Raw genomic sequence first — 18,747 nt, 5'->3', positions numbered from 1 at the left:
TCCTAGCATAATCTTATACAAAACTCTACTGTAGTAAATAATTTGGGTCTCATTACCAGAAAAGTATGGGTATTCCCTGCAAATTTAGGGATTGTTCAATTTGGGAATTGAACTCAAAGTTTGTCATTTGGAACAAAAAGAGTTACATAATAACGAAATGAAATTCTATGATTATGATTCTCCTAGTAATTTTTTAGTTGTCAATCGAAAGAATCAAAGAGCTAAAAGAAGATAAACATACCAAGCAAAGGCGGGCGAGGTTGATTGGTCGAGCAAGCGAACGAGCAAGAAAGATGCAGAGAGCGAGGGCGAGCGCTGGCGAATGAGCAAGAGAGATGGGGCAGAGAGCGAGAGACAGCAAAGGTGAGTGAGAGCAAGAGGGGCCGAGCCTTAGCGAAAGCAAGATAGATCTAGCGAGGGTGAGCAAGAGCAAGAGAGATGCAGAGAGCAAGGCTGACTGGCAAGCACACGCGAACGAGCAAGAGAAAGGAGGCAGTGAGGGTGAGAGAGAGCGAGAGTGAGGTCGAGAGAGTAAAGAGAAGAAAATGGGAGAAGGGTTTGCAAGCAAGGCAATTGGGCTGGGGTGGGCTAGGCTAAGGTGGGCTGGGTTGTATATAATATATATTATATATATAATATATATATTCGGTTTAGTTTGGTTCGGTTACCTACCATTCGGTTCGGTTTTGATTTGGGTTTTGGTTTAGTTTTAGTGAAAACTATAATCAAACCATACCCATTGAAACAGTGTTCGATTTTTCTCCAAACCAAACCATTAACCAGTCAAACAGTTTTTAATCGCATTGACCGATTCGATTTCAGTTCGATTCCTCACGATTTCGGTTGTAATTGCCATCCCTACATATAATTAATCAATATCTTATTCCTAATCTCAACTCAAGTGCCCCACTTTCTTCTCCCCCCCCCCCTCCCACACTAATTCATCATTAATCTAAACCTCTTCAAATTTATTTTATTAAAAAATATATATATATTTTTTTAAGATTACGTGCTATCACTCCCGCTCCCGTTGCTATCTCCCACAATTCCAATAGGCAGGCAGGTTTCGACCCCTAACACAACTACAAATGTGAGGGCGACAAGCATTTTTCATTTTTAAGGTCGCTCATTACCTACTGAACTATCTTCTGATCAGGATTCGAATACTGAACCTGAAGGTCTACAGAGCAACACACCAATGAATTCTTTCTAATAGAAAAGAAGAGATTTGTTACTAAACTAATGAGTAACAAATCCCTTCTTTTTTTATTATAGAGTTGAGTTTCAAAAACTAAATTTATATATATATATATATATGTCTGGGTGTTCAAATAGATAGTGATTATATTTATTATTTTTGAATAAAATCTTATAGTAGACCATAAGTCACTACTACTTGTAATTTACATGCTTAATGTATCATTAAATCATAAAAATTATTTTTTTTTTTAAAAAAAGAAAGAAAGAAAGAATTATTATGTAATTAAACCAACCTTAACTTTTGAACATGCATTTGGAAGAATTAATTAATAAGAGTGATGCCAGAAGCCGGAACCGTGTGATTAACAAATTTGCGTACGGTTCGAGGATGGGTTATAAAATTAAAACACAAACACTTGGGGACAGGCTAGCTGGCATAGATGTTATGCCTTTTTATACCACCCCTGCAACACCTAACATATTATTATGACAAACATTGCTTCGAACACAATGATTTCATGACCCTTGATCTTGGGACCTACAATTAATATAAGTGATGTACTAGAGGCTGCTACTGCTAGCTAGCTAATTATTAACGATACACATTAATTAAGAACAAATCATTCCATAGTCCCTTGTCTTTGAATGGTATTATTATTATAATCCAATCATTTAGTTATATATTTATAGCTCAAACAAAAAAACTAAGTTATAATTTAGTTGGGAGCCTAAGAACTAAAGGACATTTTTTAATATTTAACCCAAAAATTAAATTTAACATTTTACCAAAAATATCTCTCCCCACCGCTCCCCCCCCCCCCCCCCAAATCTAATAATGCGGCCTGGGAACTCATCCAGCCATGTTTGGTGATGCACGGCTATGCATATACACGAGTACATTGTTTAATGATAAAATTAAATATTAACAATGATAATGCTATTAATATTAATAATAATAATAATAATAATAATTATGGATCGTCTAGGCTAAATCTGACCCCTCTCTCATGACTTAATCTGGCCCATTTATCATAGCCCAATCTCAACTTTATCTAGCCCTATACCAATCTGCAGCAATATCATTACAGTCCTTACTAGATATTCACGAGTCCATCTCAGATCTCATTTTTATTAATGACAGATCTCATTCACATTAATGAGAGTCTCGTCAATACTATGCTGCTACCTGAGAACCTCCACTGGCGTTGGATACTCAGTCTCATCACCTGCAAACGCACGATGCATGCATATCGAAGGACGTCTCATTTTCCTATATTGACTAGCTCTTTTTAGAGTCAAAATATATTTACAGCTTAATCTTTAACTTTCGGTGGCCATTTTCTTGATAAATCAGAGAGATTTAAGTTATAGATTTTTAACAAAAAGACTAAGTTATAATTTAGTACAAAACCTAAGGATTAAAGGATAATTATTGATAGCTTGGACTGTTTGGATCACGTTGGAATCTGCTTCTCTATATATAACCCTTTTAGCATACAAACCCATCATCATTTCCAAACCAACCACGTATTCTTTCTTCTTCTTCTTCTCCTTTGAGCTTGTCTTTCTTTTCCTTCTACCCACTCCTTATCGAACCGACGAAGAAAATATGGCTGAAGGTGCGCTCTTCAGTATTGCGGGGAAAATAATTGAGAAACTAGGTGGCCTAGCTGCTCAGGAGGTTGCACTATGCTGGGGGGTCAAAGATCAATTAATGAAGCTCAATGGCACACTTACCAGGATTAAGGCTGTGATTTTAGATGCTGAGGAGAAGGCACAAAAACATAACCATCAAATCAAAGACTGGCTCGAGAAGCTGGGGGGAGCTGTATATGATGCAGAGGATTTGCTGGACGATTTTACAACAGAAATTCAGCAGAAACAGTTGATGCCTGGTAATAAAGTATCGAGGGAGGTACGCATTTTCTTCTCAAAATCAAACCAATATGTGTATGGTTCACGAATGGGTCATGAAGTTAAAGCACTTCGGGAGAAACTAGATGCCATCGATGCTGACCGTAAACGATTCAACCTTGATATTCGGGATGACGAGACAGATTTTTTGACTACGGACGGGAGGCAAACTACCTCCTCTGAACCTGAAGTAATAGTTGGAAGAGAAGGTGACAAATTGGCTGTTAAAACTTTTCTGCTGAATTCCAACTACAATGAAAACGTTTCTGTCGTCTCCATAGTTGGAATAGGTGGGTTGGGGAAGACCACACTAGCTCAACATGTTTTCAATGATGAGCAAGTTAAGGCGCATTTTGGTGAGAGACGTCTGTGGGTAAGTGTCTCAGGTGTCTTGGGTAAAGATTCTGATCAGTTAGAGAGTCTGAAAAATGAGTTAAAAAAGATCATTGAAAAAAAGGAGAAAAATGAAGAAAATAATTATCTTCTTGTATTAGATGATGTGTGGGATAGTGGTGTGGATGGTCGAGATGCTGAAAAATGGGATAATTTGAAGCAGGGGTTACCGCGTGATGCAGTAGGAAGCAAGATAATTGTAACTACACGTTCTGAAGTAATTGCAAAATTCACAAGCACAATAGATCGACATGTTTTAAAAGGTCTATCAGATGATGAGTCATGGGATCTGTTTAGAAGAAAGGCATTTCGTCAAGACGAACTGTCGGGTCATGTAGATGACAAAATTAGAGAAGAGATTGTAAGGAGGTGTTGTGGAGTTCCTTTGGTAATAAAGACAATTGCGAGGTTGATGTCTTTGAAAGATAGAGCCCTGTGGAGTTCCTTTATACGAAATGAACTTCCAGATCCGATTATAGATGAAAACATCATACAGACCTTTATGTTAAGCTACAATGCTCTTCCATCATATATGAAGCCTTGTTTTGCATACTGTAGCTTATTCCCAAAAGGTCATAGGATTGATGTGAAATCATTGTTTCAACTTTGGATTGCACAAGGGTTCATTAGGTCTTCAAATTCGGTTGACTCTGGAGAATCGGTTGCTCTTATGTGCTTTGAGAGTTTATTGTGGAGGTCCTTCTTTCAGGAAGTTGAAAAGGATAATTTAGGTAACATAAAAAGTTGCAAAATGCATGATTTTATGCATGATCTTGCAACCCATGTCGCTGGTTTTGAGAGCACCAAAGTAGAGCTCGGAGGAAATGGAATTAATGATTCGACTCGGCACGTGTCATTTGACATGGAATTGGATTTGTTACAACAAATTCGAATTCTGTTGCCTTGTGCAAAACGTCTAAGAACACTTATATTGCAAGGTGGCACATGGTGGGATGAGGGGGCATGGGAGTATATTTGTCGAAAGTTTGGGCATTTACGTGTGCTTGTTTTGCATGAATTAGGAATTCACAAAGTGTCACCTCTCATTGAAAATCTCAAGCACCTTAAATATCTTGATCTTTCATATAATCAGATGGAGGAACTTCCTAATTCTATCACCAATCTGGTAAATTTGCAAGTGCTCAAGCTCAATGGGTGTGAGGAACTTAAGAGACTACCAAGAGATATGAGTAAGCTGATTAATCTGAGGCATCTTGATGTTGGTTGCTCTTTGGCTGATGATTTATGTGGCTTGGAGTATATGCCTCGTGGGATTGGGCAATTAACTTCTCTACAGACGTTGTCATGTTTTGTGGTTGCAAAAAATAGTAGTCATAAATCTAAGATGGTTGGTGGATTGGATGAGTTGAAAAGGTTAAATGAGTTGAGAGGGAGCCTAGAAATAATTGTTGTTGAATATGATAGCAATTCCTGGATATCAGAATGTAAAGGAGCTAAATTGATAGATAAACAACATCTTCAGTCGTTGACCATAAGGTGGCGGGGCCCAGAGCGGGATAGTAATTCAGATATTAATTTGAATGATGAAACGTTGCAAAACCTCCAGCCAAACTTGAATCTTCAAGAGTTGAAAGTGGTAAGGTATGGAGGTATGAGGTTTCCAAGTTGGCTTTCACGTCTCTCAAATCTTGTAGGGATTCATCTAGAAGACTGTCCAAGACTTGAGCATATCCCTCCCTTACATGGAATCCTTTCTCTTGAAGCATTGTTTATTGACGATATGAGAAGTTTGGAGTACATAGATAGTGAGGGGGTTGGAGGAAAAGGAGTGTCGACGTTTTTCCCATCGTTAAAGAAACTTGAGCTCGGTTTTTGTGGTAGTCTGAAGGGATGGTGGAAGAAGAGTAGTGATGAGATAAATGATGATAGTGATGAGATAATGCTCTGTTTTCCAAGTCTTTCTTCCTTAAAAATAGGATGGTGTCCAAATCTGACTTCAATGCCGTTGTTTCCAACTCTCGATATACTTGATTTGCGGTGCACTAGTTCAATGCCGTTGCAGCAGACAATGAAGATGACAGCACCAGTCTCTTCCTCTTCTTCTTCCTCTATAGACACTTTTATCCGTCCACTCTCCAAATTGAAAGAACTACTTATTTTTTCAGTTGAGGATATGGAATCTCTTCCAGAAATAGGGCTGCAAAATCTCTCTTCTCTTCAACAGCTAGTAATCATTTTATGCTCAAGATTGAAGTCTCTGCCACTGCCTGATGAGGGGATGCCTTCTCTTCAGATTTTAAATATCTGTGTATGCAAAGAATTAAAGAGTCTATCTCAATCTGAATCTCAAGGGGTGATACCCTACCTTTCCTCTTTGGAACATTTAAGAATCTCGTCCGTGACTGAAGAGTTGAGTGGAAGAATAAGAGGATGGGGAAAGGAGAGTATGGAGGAGTGGCCTATCATTGAACACATTCCAAATATTGTAATTGATGAATACTACATTCAAAAGGACGGTCGCTATGTAAAGGAGGACGAAATAACTTACTAGGATGATTAGAGCTTTTCACAATATTGCAATTGACAACTACTACATTCAAATGGATGGTTGCTATGTAAAGGAGGAGGAGGAAATATTTGACGGTTAGAGCTTGTTCGCCGTGTGGCTAATATTCTTAAATATCAAGGTATTTAACCTCTTTCTTCCTTTCTTTGATTTATTATTATTATTCCATATTCTCTCTAATTATTTATTTATTTATTTTATTATCCACATTATTTTTTTATTTAAATAGTCGTAACATTTTTCAATTAATTGGGAAAGGGGCTGAGCTTCCAACAAAATGACAAATTAACCAACCTCTCTGCCCTACCTACCTACAAAAAGTAAAGCCTTCTCCAATCACCTAATCTATCCTAAAATTATTTATTTCTTCTCTTATGATTATTTTGTTCGAGAAAAATCCCATTTTTCTAAAATACTACAATTTTTTTTTAAATAGAACTCAAAAACAAAAAAAACCGAAGGCAGGCACAATGATGATATAGGAGCTATCTAGAGACTAACATTGTTTTCATGTAATACCATATTTTAATACTTTGGATTTGTGATCTTTTCCAGGCCATTAGCAAGCTTCTTTGAGATTACTTATCATTTTACAGATGATGATGCTTTGTCACGTTCAGAATTTCACAATACAGGTATATTTGTTAGATTGTGTTTCAAGTCTAAGGCGATACATGTTTTGGCAGTTATAATTTTTATAGGTTTTGGCAACGGAGTATTAAATTATAATTTGGCAGCCCAATTAAAAGTTAGGTTTTGGCAACTCATTCTCGCTTTTCTAGTCTCCCGAAGTCATTGCTGCTGCTGCTGCTGTATGTGTTAAACATTCTAATTTTATTTCCCACTTCTCTTAGCAACTAAGTGAACATGTTTAGTTTAACATTCTAAGTGTTTTTCATCTCTTTCGAATGAGTTTGATCTGATAATTTTAAACCATGTTTAGTTTACAATCACCAACTGATTTCCTGTTTTCGCACATTTAAGTCCGCTTATCCTTGACCTTTCTACTTTGAGAAAGGGATCTTGATTGCAGGAAATTGATCTCTCTCTTCAAGCATTATGTAATCTTGTTGATCTTCGTAGATAAATTTGTTTATCATTCTAGACTATAGTATCTTATTTTTTATCATTTTTTCTTGGTTTTGGTGTTGTTATATATTCACAGGGTGCAGTCCCATAACATTGAAGCAGATAAGCCCAGCTTCAAATTCCGTGATGAAAAGTCAAATTGCATTCTCAACTCTGTGGAGAGTTACTGATGTGATTAATCTTAATTTCTTGTCATGGATAAATCAGGTTCTGCTCGTTTGGTTTCTGTTGAGACTAATGCAGCTTCTGTTTAATGTCCTCTTTTTGGCCTCCTTTCGACATCTTTTTAGGGCTGGTATGGTGGTTGGACTGGGGTTGATAAGTTAAAAGGGTAATCAATGTTGTTTCGTCATAGAGGCTGGAATAGGCTGGATCAGGTACCGTACTGAAGTTACCTTTTAACGCCTTTATGGGAGCTTAGTCAATGAGCATATGTGTATAGAAACTAAATTTTATGTGTAAATAATAAATTTTGAACTAATTAATTTGCAAGAGGTGGTTTTGGCTTGTGTTTAACACTCCTGAAAGGGTGAATGAGAATTTGCACCGTGGAATAATTTAGAATAATGGAGATAATAGAGAGTTTTGTCTTATTCATTTCTCCTTCCAAGAATGGTGGTATTGTCAGGTCTTTAACATTTAAGAGTTTCAGATTGGCAATAGGGACAGGCTGGGTGTTCGTGTTAATGGCCACTTGAGAATTTTTCAAATGACAAGCAGTTATTTTCTCTGGAAGGTGTGTCATGCTTCCCATGTATATGAAGATGTTCTTTTCTTGGGGGATTTCTTATTTAATTTGCAAGTTATCGTTGTCACTCTACCAATTTTCCTTATGATACTTGTATTTATAGGGTCTTGCAGGCCTGTGACAAACTTTTGAGGAAATTTGTTCACACTTCATACATTGAATGTATATTCCATATACAGAACCTAGTTGCAGGTATTGATCTGACTACTGATAAATCTTGAAATATTGACAAGATGTCTAAAGTTGATGACCCATAAGCATTATGTGCATATGCTGTATTTCCCTTAGGTTGATCATAAGAATTTAAATAATAATAATCAAACAGACATCAGACATCGGAAACAAATTGTCACTCTACCAGTTTTTTTCATGATACTTGTATTTATGGGGTTTTGCAGGCCTGTGACAAACTTTAAGGAAATTTTTTCACACTTCATACATTGAATGTACATTCCATTTACAGAATCAAATTGCAGGTATTGATCTTACAGCTGTGAAATCTTGAAATATTGATAAGATGTCTAAAGTTGATGACCGATGAGCATTATGTGCTTATGCAGAGTTTCCCTGTAGGTTGATCGTGTGTACTTTCTCTGGTTGAGGCTGCAAAGTAATGCTTTAGTTCAGACTCAATGGTAGAATCATCAGTGCACTCCCGTGTGGTATGGATCAAGCATACATCAGACATCCACATCAAACCAGGTATTAGACTAAATCAACTTAAGTTGTTTCCTATCTTTAATTTCCTAAACAAGTAAAGGCTTTTCTTTTTTTAAATAATATGTTTAAATGAAATTATTTTAATTCAATAACGTCAAGTGAAATAATTTAATAGTCCGCTAACTAAACAAGCAAAGGAAAATCAAATATATCTAGTGATGAGAACTATAAACATGACATTTTTGTTATTTTATTTTTTATATTGGTCGTGAAGAAATGGTTCTGTAGTTTTATATTGGTCTTAGAGTTGGTTAAGCATGTGATACTGATAAAACATGTCTAAAATAATTTATGACATATAAGCATGATAGTTTTCTAGTTTTCCAAAGTCCTAGCTGCTGCTTCCTTTTGACATTCTGGTTTTCTTTCCCTGTTCTCTTGGGTAATTTAGTGTCAAATCATGTGAGTTTTATATGAATTAGCTTTTTCCAATTACCCTAGTATAATATTATCCACTTTATTCTATTTATTTGTCATATTATGTAATATTACCTTATTATCAAATTTAAAATTTCAACGATCCACTGTTGTCCGCATGCAATTTGTCTAGTGATCTTCTGAGTAGTTCTGTTCATCTTGTTTAGTTATCCTAAACCAATTTTTAAGTATCATCTTTACAAATTTTGGAAACTTGTTTTTGTCAGTATCATCTTTACCATTTTGTTGTTTGACTTACTTCAGTTCTCATGGACAAAGAAAACAGACGGGGAGAGGAGACTCACTACTTGACTATGAATCTAAATGAACCTGACTCATGAGAACATGCAGACAATTATCGAAATTGGAGTAACTGAAGCTTAATTTTCAGGCTGCTGATGTGTTTGCTAGATTTCCTTTACAGCTCGTGTGGATAAAGTTAAAAAAGGCTGATGATAATGTGCTAGAATACATAATTCCTGTTTGTTTTCTGTTTTCCTTTCCATGATACATAGCCATGAAAAACATGTACTTAATTTGAGAATTTTTTGTATGAATAACATTTTTTATAGACTGGTACATATATATTGATGCTGATAATTCTGGACAAATTACAGTCGAATTTATTTTTCCCTGATGATATTTACAAAGATTGTTCTATTGAATCTGAATGACTCTATAGGAACAGTATTCACGCGAACCGGTCACTGGATTTTGCAAAATGGTGATGTTGTCTCGCTTAAATGGTGTTGGGAGATTTAATTTAATTGGCAATGGTTTAGTTTAACTCTAAGCATGATAGCAATTACATAGCATTCTAACTTATAAAGTATGATATACTTGTATATGAAATTGAATTAGAACAATTTCCTGGCAGGCATATTAAGGTATATTAAAAGTTGTAATTGAATACCTAACATGTATATTGACCTGTACAAAACAAGTTATTATACTTAAAATAACTTGGTATAAAATTAAAACCAATATAAGTATAAGACACTATTTGTCCAAGGATACGAAAGTGGTGGTGTCAAGGATTAAGTCCTTTTGTCTTATGACTTAAATGCTCGTTACTTGATGTAAATGATCTTTTACAAGTATTCTTCCAGAGTTTCAACAACTTGACTTTCCAAGAATGCATTTCCTTTTGAGATTCACGAACCAAAGGATTATGAGCTCAAAATCTTTTTAGGAATCTTCTATGTTTTAGAATGGAAACAAAAGGAGAAAATGGCAATAGAAAATAAGAACTGTTTCTCTTGTATTCCTTACACAAGAGCACTCAACACTTTTCCTTCACAAGAGTACTAACACAAACGTTATCACAAGAAAACTCTTTCCTTTCTTTCCTTCACTCTTAATTTCACACTTATACATACATATTCATTTTTATTGAACATTGTTTTTCTCCTTTCTTCACTACTTCACCATCTATTTATGGGAGACAAATCAGTCATTGACATCATAATATGTCATGAATTCACCTAACACGCTCACATTTGAATGTGATCATCAACCTATCACATTCGTAAAAGATTCAACAACCATTAGTTGAATAATCACTTCACCAAACACATACAAGTAGGTGAATAACCTCTGCATAAACGACAAGGAAAAATTCATGTTCTTTGAATGTGAGATTGAAAGTTTTAAATTATGTTCTCTTTACTATTTTTAAGTCATTTTTAATTTTTGATTTTTTAAAATAATGAAAACGAGTTCTTTTTGTTAGTTTTAAAAATATATTTTTGAAAATAAAAAAAAATTATAAAAAAAATTCAAAACAACAAAAAATTATTTTATGTGTTCTCATCAAAACAAATTCTAAATTTAAAACATATTTATTTATTTATTTGTATTTTATTATTATAATAATAAAAATATTATAAAATTCATTAACTTTAAAATGTATTTATTTTTTAATAATATATTAACTTTAAATATTTCTAATTTATTGAATAAAATATTATTAAAAAATTATTCTCAAAATTACAAAAAAAACGTATTTTCTAAGTTTTTGTTTTGAGAAACAGTTTTTTAGAATGACAAACAAAACACGTTTTTAGTTTTTTAAAGTAAAAAATTAAAAATAAATTTAAAACTCAAAATTAAAAATTAAAACACAAACAGAACGCAGTCTTAGGTTTTCATAAAAACATGCTAACCAAGGGTTATTTGAGATCAATTCTCATTCACCCATAATTTGTTTTAATTAGGAGGTTATTCCATTATAAATCTTGCAATACACGGTTGTTTAGAGGATTTTCATGACACAACTGCTCCACCAAGTATGAAAACATATCCACTAGTGGATTTCGAATTCTTAGTATCGGATATCCAATTTACATCATTATACCTTTGTAGTACCATCAGATAACCAGTATAGTATAACTCATATTTCAAGGTATACCTCAAATATTTAAGTATCATTTTTATTGCTTTCCAATGATCCACACTCGAATTACTAATAAATCTACTATGTTTGCTAACCGAGCATGCAATATCAGGCCTTGTGCATTTCATAACATACATCAAACTTCCAATTATTCGAGAATATTTCACTTGGTCTATTCCATTGCCTTTATTTTTTGGATAGATGGACACTTATGTCCATTGGTGTTTTCATAGAAAATTTGTTGAGAATTTTCTCAACATAGTGAGATTGGGACAATACTAAACCATCAGATGTCCTAGAAATTTTTATTCTTAATATGACATCTGCAACATCCAAGTCTTTCATGTCAAACTTATTAATTAACATTTTCTTGGTAAACTTGATCATGAAGTCATTACTATCCAAAATAATCATATCATCTATATAGAAACATACAATGACATAACCCTTATATGTATTTGTCATATAAATAATTTATCAACTTTGTTTATAGTAAACTCATTTGACATGATACCTTGTTTAATTTTTCATGCTATTATTTAGGTACTTGTTTCAAACCATATAATGATTTGACAAGTTTATAGACTTTCTTTTCTTATCCATTCGCAACAAATTCCTTATGTTGTTCCATGTAAACCTCCTTATCAAGGTCACCATTTAAGAAAAATGTTTTTACATCCATTTGATATATTTCAAGTTTGTTAATAGTTGTGATGGCTATTAACATTCGTATGGAAGTTATTCTTGATACAGGTGAATTTGTGTCAAAATAGTCCATACCTTCTTGTTGTCTAAAACCTTTAACAAGAAGTCTAGCTTTATATTTATCAATAATGCCATTAGCTTTTATCTTCTTTTTAAAGATTAATTTATGGCATAATGGTCTACTTTCAAAAGGAAGATCCACTAGTTCTCATGTATGATTATTCATAATGGATTCAATTTCACTATTAATTGCCTCCTTCTAATAAAATGCTTTAGGAAAGGACATTACCTCGTAGTAGGTTCGAGGTTCATTTTCTAACGAGCATGTTGGAAAATTAGGACCAAATGTTTTGGTTGATTTTGCCTTTTTACTCTTTCTTGGCTTTACTTCATCATCTTTTGATTGATGATGACTACTTGAGCTCCCCTCAATCGTTCTTTTAAGTGAACAATTTTCTTGTGCTTTCTTCCATGGAAACACATCTTCAAAGATTGTAGCATTTCTTGATTCCATAATAGTATTAAGATGAATATCCTCAATACTTGACTTGTGTTCAAGAAATCGATATGCACTACTATTGTAAACATATATGATAATTACACAATTCACAATTTTAGGTCCCATCCTGACCTTTTTAGGTTTAGATACTACTACCTTTGCAAGACATCCCCATACTTTGAGGTATTTGTAGGAAGGTCTTGTACATTTCCACAATTCATATGGTATCTTCTCTAACTTCTTGTAGGGTACTTTGTTAAGTATATAATTGGCAGTCAAAATTGCCTCCCCCCACAAGTTTTGAACAACTCCTGAATTTATCAACATGGCATTCATCATTTCTTTTAAAGTTCGATTCTTATGTTTCGCAATGCCATTTTATTGAGGTGAATAAAGAGTGTTAGTTTGGTGGATAATACCATTTTTGTGAATAGAATTCACCAAATGGTGCTTCGTATTCTCTACCTTTATCACTTCTTATTACCTTTATCTTTTTTTTTTTAAGTTAATTTTCAATTTCATTCTTGTAATGTTTAAACATTTTAAGATGCTTCTAAGCAAATAGATATAACAATACCTTGTGCAATTATCTATAAAATTAATGTATTATTTTTTCCCACCTCTAGTTTGCATAAACTTTAAATCACCAATATCGAAGTGAATTGTACCTACAGATTCACTACTTCTTTCAATTGAATGAAAAGAAGTTTTTATTAATTTTGTTTCTATACAAACCTCATACTAATGATTTTTCTTAAAAATCGTAGTTGGTAATAAATCAAGATTTATTAACCTTTGTATAGAATTATAATTCACATTACCTAACCTACCATGCCGCATGTCACAAGACTCAATCACGTATGAAGAAGAGACATCATTACTCTTCTTCTCATTCATGGTTTCAATGATCATTGCATTCATTTTGAAGAGGCCATCACTAAGATATCCCTCTCCTATGAACATTTCATTTTTAAAAAGTATAAATTTGTCACTTTCAAAGACCAACTTAAAACTATTTTTGCTCAATAATAATCCAGACATTAAGTTCATCCTAATGTCAGCCACTTAAAGCACATTATTGAGGGTTAGAAGTTCATTGGAAGTCATCTTCAAAATAAACTTCCCAATACCTAGTATCTTGGAGGTTGATGAATTCTTTATGTACAAATGTTCACCATCACTTCTTTATAAGTGGAGAAGTCTTGTTACACTAGTGTCAACCCACCATTGCTCATAAACTTTTAATCAAGTTAACTTCGAAAGTAATAACATGTTTATTTTTGAAACTTCATCAATGAGGTGATCAATCTCATTGATAATGGCTTCGTCAACCATTCCCCTTTTTTGGTTATGTCAACGTTTGGAATTGGCCGACCGTGATTCGTTTGGCATGCACTGGTGTAATGAATCCGAGAAGGAGAAAGGAGTTATCTGGTTTGGTTTATCGACCCACTAGCCAGTCGGCCCTTGCAAAAGTACTCCGATGCTCAAGTCAGTAAGCGAGTGAGGAGATGTAGAGTATCAATAAGTTGATAGGAAAAAGCGTACCATAGCCCTGGGGAGAGCTAGCTGATATATAGGAGAAGAAGATGTCCTTCTGCATGTGTTGTACGTCTGCAGGTGATGGGACAAAATATCCGGCGTAGACGGGAGCGCCCATGTAACGGCAAGGTGCCGACGGGACACTCATTAATGTGGATGAGATCCGTCATTAATGAGGATGGGATCTAAAATGGGCGCACAAAAATCCAGAAGCGACTGTAATGATGTTGCGAGGGGCCAGAATGGGACTGACATGGGCCGAGAGGACGGGGCCAGGTTGGGCCTGAATGGCCCAGCTGGGATGGCCCCTAGCCTATTAATATTCTCCGGCATATGACTTCTCGTTATGCGAGATGTTTGGTTAGGTCGACGAACTACAAGAATCGCTGGGAGCTCGCTCGAAGTGTAGCTGCGAGCTTGCTAGTGTAAAGCCCGCCTGGTCCTGCGATCTAAGCTTGGGCTCCAGCAATGTGCGAGCTCACTCCGACGAACTCAGTTCGGGTCTACTAGGTTTATGCGATTGGGTCGGTCTGCTAGGTTGGGCCCAGCCCATAAGGAATAGAGCGAGAAATACTCGTAACATTAAGCCCCCCAGCTCGTAGTGCAATTTTCAAACTGGGAGTTGACGCCTGCCAGTTATTCCAACTGTTAATCCACCTTTCAGCTTTATGTCCAATCGTTTCAAATCACGCCATTTCATGCAGCACATCTTGTCTGCGGCGCATTTAGTGCGTAATTTCCCCATTGCTACACATGATTACTCTTGTAGGACCCATAGGCTATCGTGCAGCCGATGTATGTGGAGCATTCCATAAGTTGCAATGATTTGATGGCTGATATTGATCGAGTTAAGAGGTATAAATGGTAGGGAAAACCCTTACTATTTCCCTCTTCACGCCATTTTGAATTTTCTTGCCTTTGCTCTCACTTTCTTGCTTTCCTTCGGCTCTCCAGACTTTCACAGCGACCAGCTCTTCCATTTGCCACCGTTCAAGTGTCGACCATTTCTGCCCAAGGCTTGCATCAAGTGCACACCGGTGAGAGACTCAGCAATTGGTAAGTTTCTTGTGACTCTCGTCTCTTTCTTTTATTTAGTCCGTCCATCGTTGGTTAGCCGTTGATGGTCTTTCTGGTCTTCCTAATTTTGTTGATGTCGCCTCCATTTTATGGGGGACCGATTCGAATCGGTTGGTTAGGTGTTTATCGAGCCCCCAGGCTTAAAAACTTTAGGGTTAGTCTTCCATTGGAGACCGGGCTTCGTAGTTGTAGCCCCTCCGCCTTAGGCGGCACCCTGTTGCAAAGGACATTGCCTTTTAGGGCTTTTCTAGTTCTTTGGGGTCCGGTTCGCGACCTGCGACCTGACTATCCTTTCTTTCTCTTTGTAGATGTCCGATTATGTCCAGGAGAATTCAGGTCAAAAAAGCTGCAACCATATCATAGGGGAAGACGATACCTTGACCTCCGAAGATTGCCTTATTATGGAGACGCAAAACTTTGAGGGGACGAGCTCGCGATCTAGGGTGGTCGTTGATGTGACTTCTTCTGAAGCTGACCTGGAGGTGCAAGAGTAGGCCGCTGAAGGAAGGATGGGGCGTGAGGTTTTTAAAAGATTTCCCTCCAAAGCCATGTTTCCTGAGGTGGGGACCTATACTCGGGAGTTTCGTTTCCTGGTGAATTGTCGAGCGTACATCCCCGCCCCGAGCTCTCACGTAGCCTATCCACCATTTGGCTACATAGCCATTAGCCCCCAGCATCTCGAGTCTGGTTTTAGGTTTCCTGTAGCTCCATACCTTCTCGACCTTTTGAACGATGTCAAACTCGCACCTTTCCAATTGACATCGAATTCATATACCTAACTTACTTCCCTAACTTTCTTACTTCTTAGGAATAAACTCCCTCATCTGTCACCAAAATTGATTAGATTTCTTTTTTCTTTTAAGAATGCTAAGGACGGGTTGTACTACTTGGTAGCTCGTCCTTCGCAATATAAAGTCGCCCTCGCCCAAGGCAGGGTAAAGGGGAAGTCCAACATGGGCGACTACAAGTCTAGTTGGTTCTTCGTCTCTTGCCCCTCATTTTTGTCACCCAAGAACTCTAGCTTTGCGCTTACTCCAGGTAAAGGCATGCCCGTCGGCGTAGATCGCTTTATTTTGCCTTATGTTTCTAACATTTTCTCTTGGTTATGTAGACCTCGAAGGCGGAAAACCAAGCTTATTGGCCGAAGAGATCAAGATTTTGGACAAGCTTGTTGTTGTGAGGTCGGGCTCGAAAGAATTTGAAGTAACTAACGAGCTACTCAGGGAACACGAGCTCACGCCTCCTCTTACCGCCGAGATCATCAAAGGAATCACATCGGGGTCCTAGGTGCAAAGGTCCTCCAGTCCACCTTCTAGGTCGCTGAGTCGAGCATCAACAGAGGAGAAGACAGCCAAACCGAAGACATGGTGGATCTTGACCTTGTTGTGCCGAAGAAATCAGGAACCAGATCAGGTGCTACCTTGTTCGCAACTCTGAGCTCGAGCTCGAGGGGTGGGAGGTCAGACCAGCCACAACAACGGTTGCGTTCTCAACAACAACAATCATCTCAGTAGCCGAAGCATTACCATCAGCAGCAAGAACAACGACAATGACCCCATTCCCAACAATCTCAACTACAACAGCATCCCTCTTAGCATCCAGGGCAACGAGCTCCTGCCTCTCATGATCGTGGTTCAGGTGTAGCTTGTGGGAAGGAGGTTGTGAAGGATGCTAGGATGCCTCGGGCTCAAAAAGAAAACCTGACCAGCCGACACAACGGGAGGATGATAAGAGCAAGAGGGCTAGGGTCCCTGAAAATGAGCCAACCTTGGAGGCCCTATCGGGAGGGTCCTATGTCGGCCCTATTCTGGATTCCATGCCCATTTTCTTGGGTATGGGTATGAAGCTCCTAGATGACGCGAGGATGAAAGGGGTCCCTCTCTACGACTTCATAGCTTGCCACAGTTTGGTGGTAAGTTACACTTTTCGTACCTTAACCTCTTAGTAGACTTTTCGTATACTTTTCGTCATGGGCTAACTTTTCTTCTTTCATAGCTTTCCCTTACCGCTATGAAGCTCAGAACACAACACTTGGACTTCTGTGCATAGCTCGATGCGGTGAACATATCCCTTCAGACCGAGATAGGGAAGCTTGAGAGGGAGAAGAAGGCTCAAGAGGCCGAGCTCCTTTTGGCTCGAAAGGAGGCTAAGGAGGCGAGCCGAAAAATATAAAAACCTCAAAGAGGAGCTTTGTCGGTCAAAAGAAAAGTGGGAGTCTGCCAACTCCAAGCTTACTGGCGAGTTAAATAAAGCCAAGGAGAACCTGCGAAAAGCCCAAGACAGGTTGAAATCGACCGAGGCAGAGCTGCAGATGGCTATGGACAAGCGCAAGCAGGCCTATGATCGAGCTGACCGGTACGAGCAGATAGTGAATAGGGCTATTGATGACATTAAAGCGGAGGTGGAAGCTTGGATAGACTTAGCATGCAAGGAAACTAAGTCCGAGACTTGCTCGATGTTCCTTTATACTCTCTAGCTGAACCATCCCGAGATGGATTTCTTTTTCTTTAGGGTGAAAGCCGTCGAGGAGGTAAAAAGGTACGCGGTCGAAGCTGCTGAGAACGCTAAAGCTGCCACCCCACTGGATTCATCAGAGGTCATTCCACCAACTGCTCACGACAAGGTTGAGCCATCCGTAGCTGTCGAGGTTCCACCTGTGGAAGCTGCTGAGTTCCAACTTGCGAAAGCTACTGAGATCCAGCCTGTTGAAGCTACTGCCCCTCCTAGCTAGGCTTTTTGTTCTCTTTTTTGTAGCGCAAGTACTTCTTCCCATACTCTGTAACACAAGTATTTGTTTAACGAAATTCGACATTTTTTGAACATGTGCCTCTTGCTTTAAATTTTTCCATGATCTCAAGCCAATCAATCTTGAAGTTTAAATGAAATTCGAAGAGACAAAAAAACTTGAACCAATCTTCAAGATATAACTTAGGATGAGTTCTAGGGAGCTTCCGTATACCGTGATGAGCTCAAGAGTACCATCTTTAAAAAAGTCTTCAAGACTTGTTACTTGAAAATGATAAATTCGGATAGATTCAAAGAATTCCCATTTCGCGAGTCAGCTAGCTTAGGCAAGTAAAGACAACCCTTAGATAACATGTCCCAATGAAATATCATATGAGCCATAATGAAAAGCTTGTCAAGATATATGTCTAGGTAGATCGTCTTACGACCTCAACTGACATATCATGGCTTATTACAAGCTTAAGAAGCGAAGAGGGAACACCCAGGAAAGTCGCAGGTCGTGACTTGAGTCAAGATGAAAGGACCTTAGCTAATGAACCCTTAGCTTAAATAATGGAGGTGGTTATTTGGTAGATACCAAACCATAACTTTAAGTCAAGAGAAATGGTTCTCAGCTTGCAACTTTAAAGATATTCAATCGAACATCAATAAAAATAATGTAGTCGAGAGGGAACACTCAGGTAGGTCGCAGACCATGACTTATGTCAAGATGAAAGAACCTCAGTTGGTGAACCCTTGCTCAAAATCACAGTAAGTTCCAAACCATGACATTAAGT

General features: G+C 37.3%; 1 protein-coding gene and 1 long non-coding RNA gene across 3 annotated transcripts in view; one reads left to right on the top strand and one right to left on the bottom strand.

Moving 5' to 3' along the window:
- LOC127809195 (uncharacterized) overlaps positions 1–9,276 on the bottom strand; it is a 50,974-nt gene extending 41,698 nt beyond the window's left edge. Inside the window, exon 1 of the long non-coding RNA XR_008025095.1 lies at positions 9,084–9,276. This is a non-coding gene — a long non-coding RNA (uncharacterized LOC127809195). The remainder of the gene's footprint in view (positions 1–9,083) is intronic.
- LOC127809192 (putative disease resistance protein RGA3) lies at positions 2,723–7,294 on the top strand. 2 transcript variants are annotated; one of them, XM_052347955.1, is made up of 3 exons: positions 2,723–6,155; positions 6,590–6,669; positions 7,200–7,275. In XM_052347955.1, the coding sequence occupies exon 1, from the start codon at positions 2,810–2,812 to the stop codon at positions 6,017–6,019; it is 3,210 nt and encodes a 1,069-aa protein (XP_052203915.1). In that variant the 5' UTR covers positions 2,723–2,809; the 3' UTR covers positions 6,020–6,155; positions 6,590–6,669; positions 7,200–7,275. The 2 variants fall into 2 exon arrangements, with proteins under 2 accessions (XP_052203915.1, XP_052203914.1); XM_052347954.1 differs by lacking the exon at positions 6,590–6,669 and having other exon boundaries at positions 7,200–7,294.
- Positions 9,277–18,747: the final 9,471 nt, after the last annotated feature.

Source organism: Diospyros lotus, chromosome 9 (genome assembly GCF_014633365.1).
Source record: "Diospyros lotus cultivar Yz01 chromosome 9, ASM1463336v1, whole genome shotgun sequence".
In the NCBI taxonomy this organism is placed as follows: domain Eukaryota; kingdom Viridiplantae; phylum Streptophyta; class Magnoliopsida; order Ericales; family Ebenaceae; genus Diospyros; species Diospyros lotus.
This window is presented reverse-complemented; position numbering and strand designations above follow the sequence as displayed.

Excerpts from the sequence above, each read along its gene's own strand:
- LOC127809192 (XM_052347954.1), top strand. The coding sequence starts at position 2,810 with ATGGCTGAAGGTGCGCTCTTCAGTATTGCGGGGAAAATAATTGAGAAA.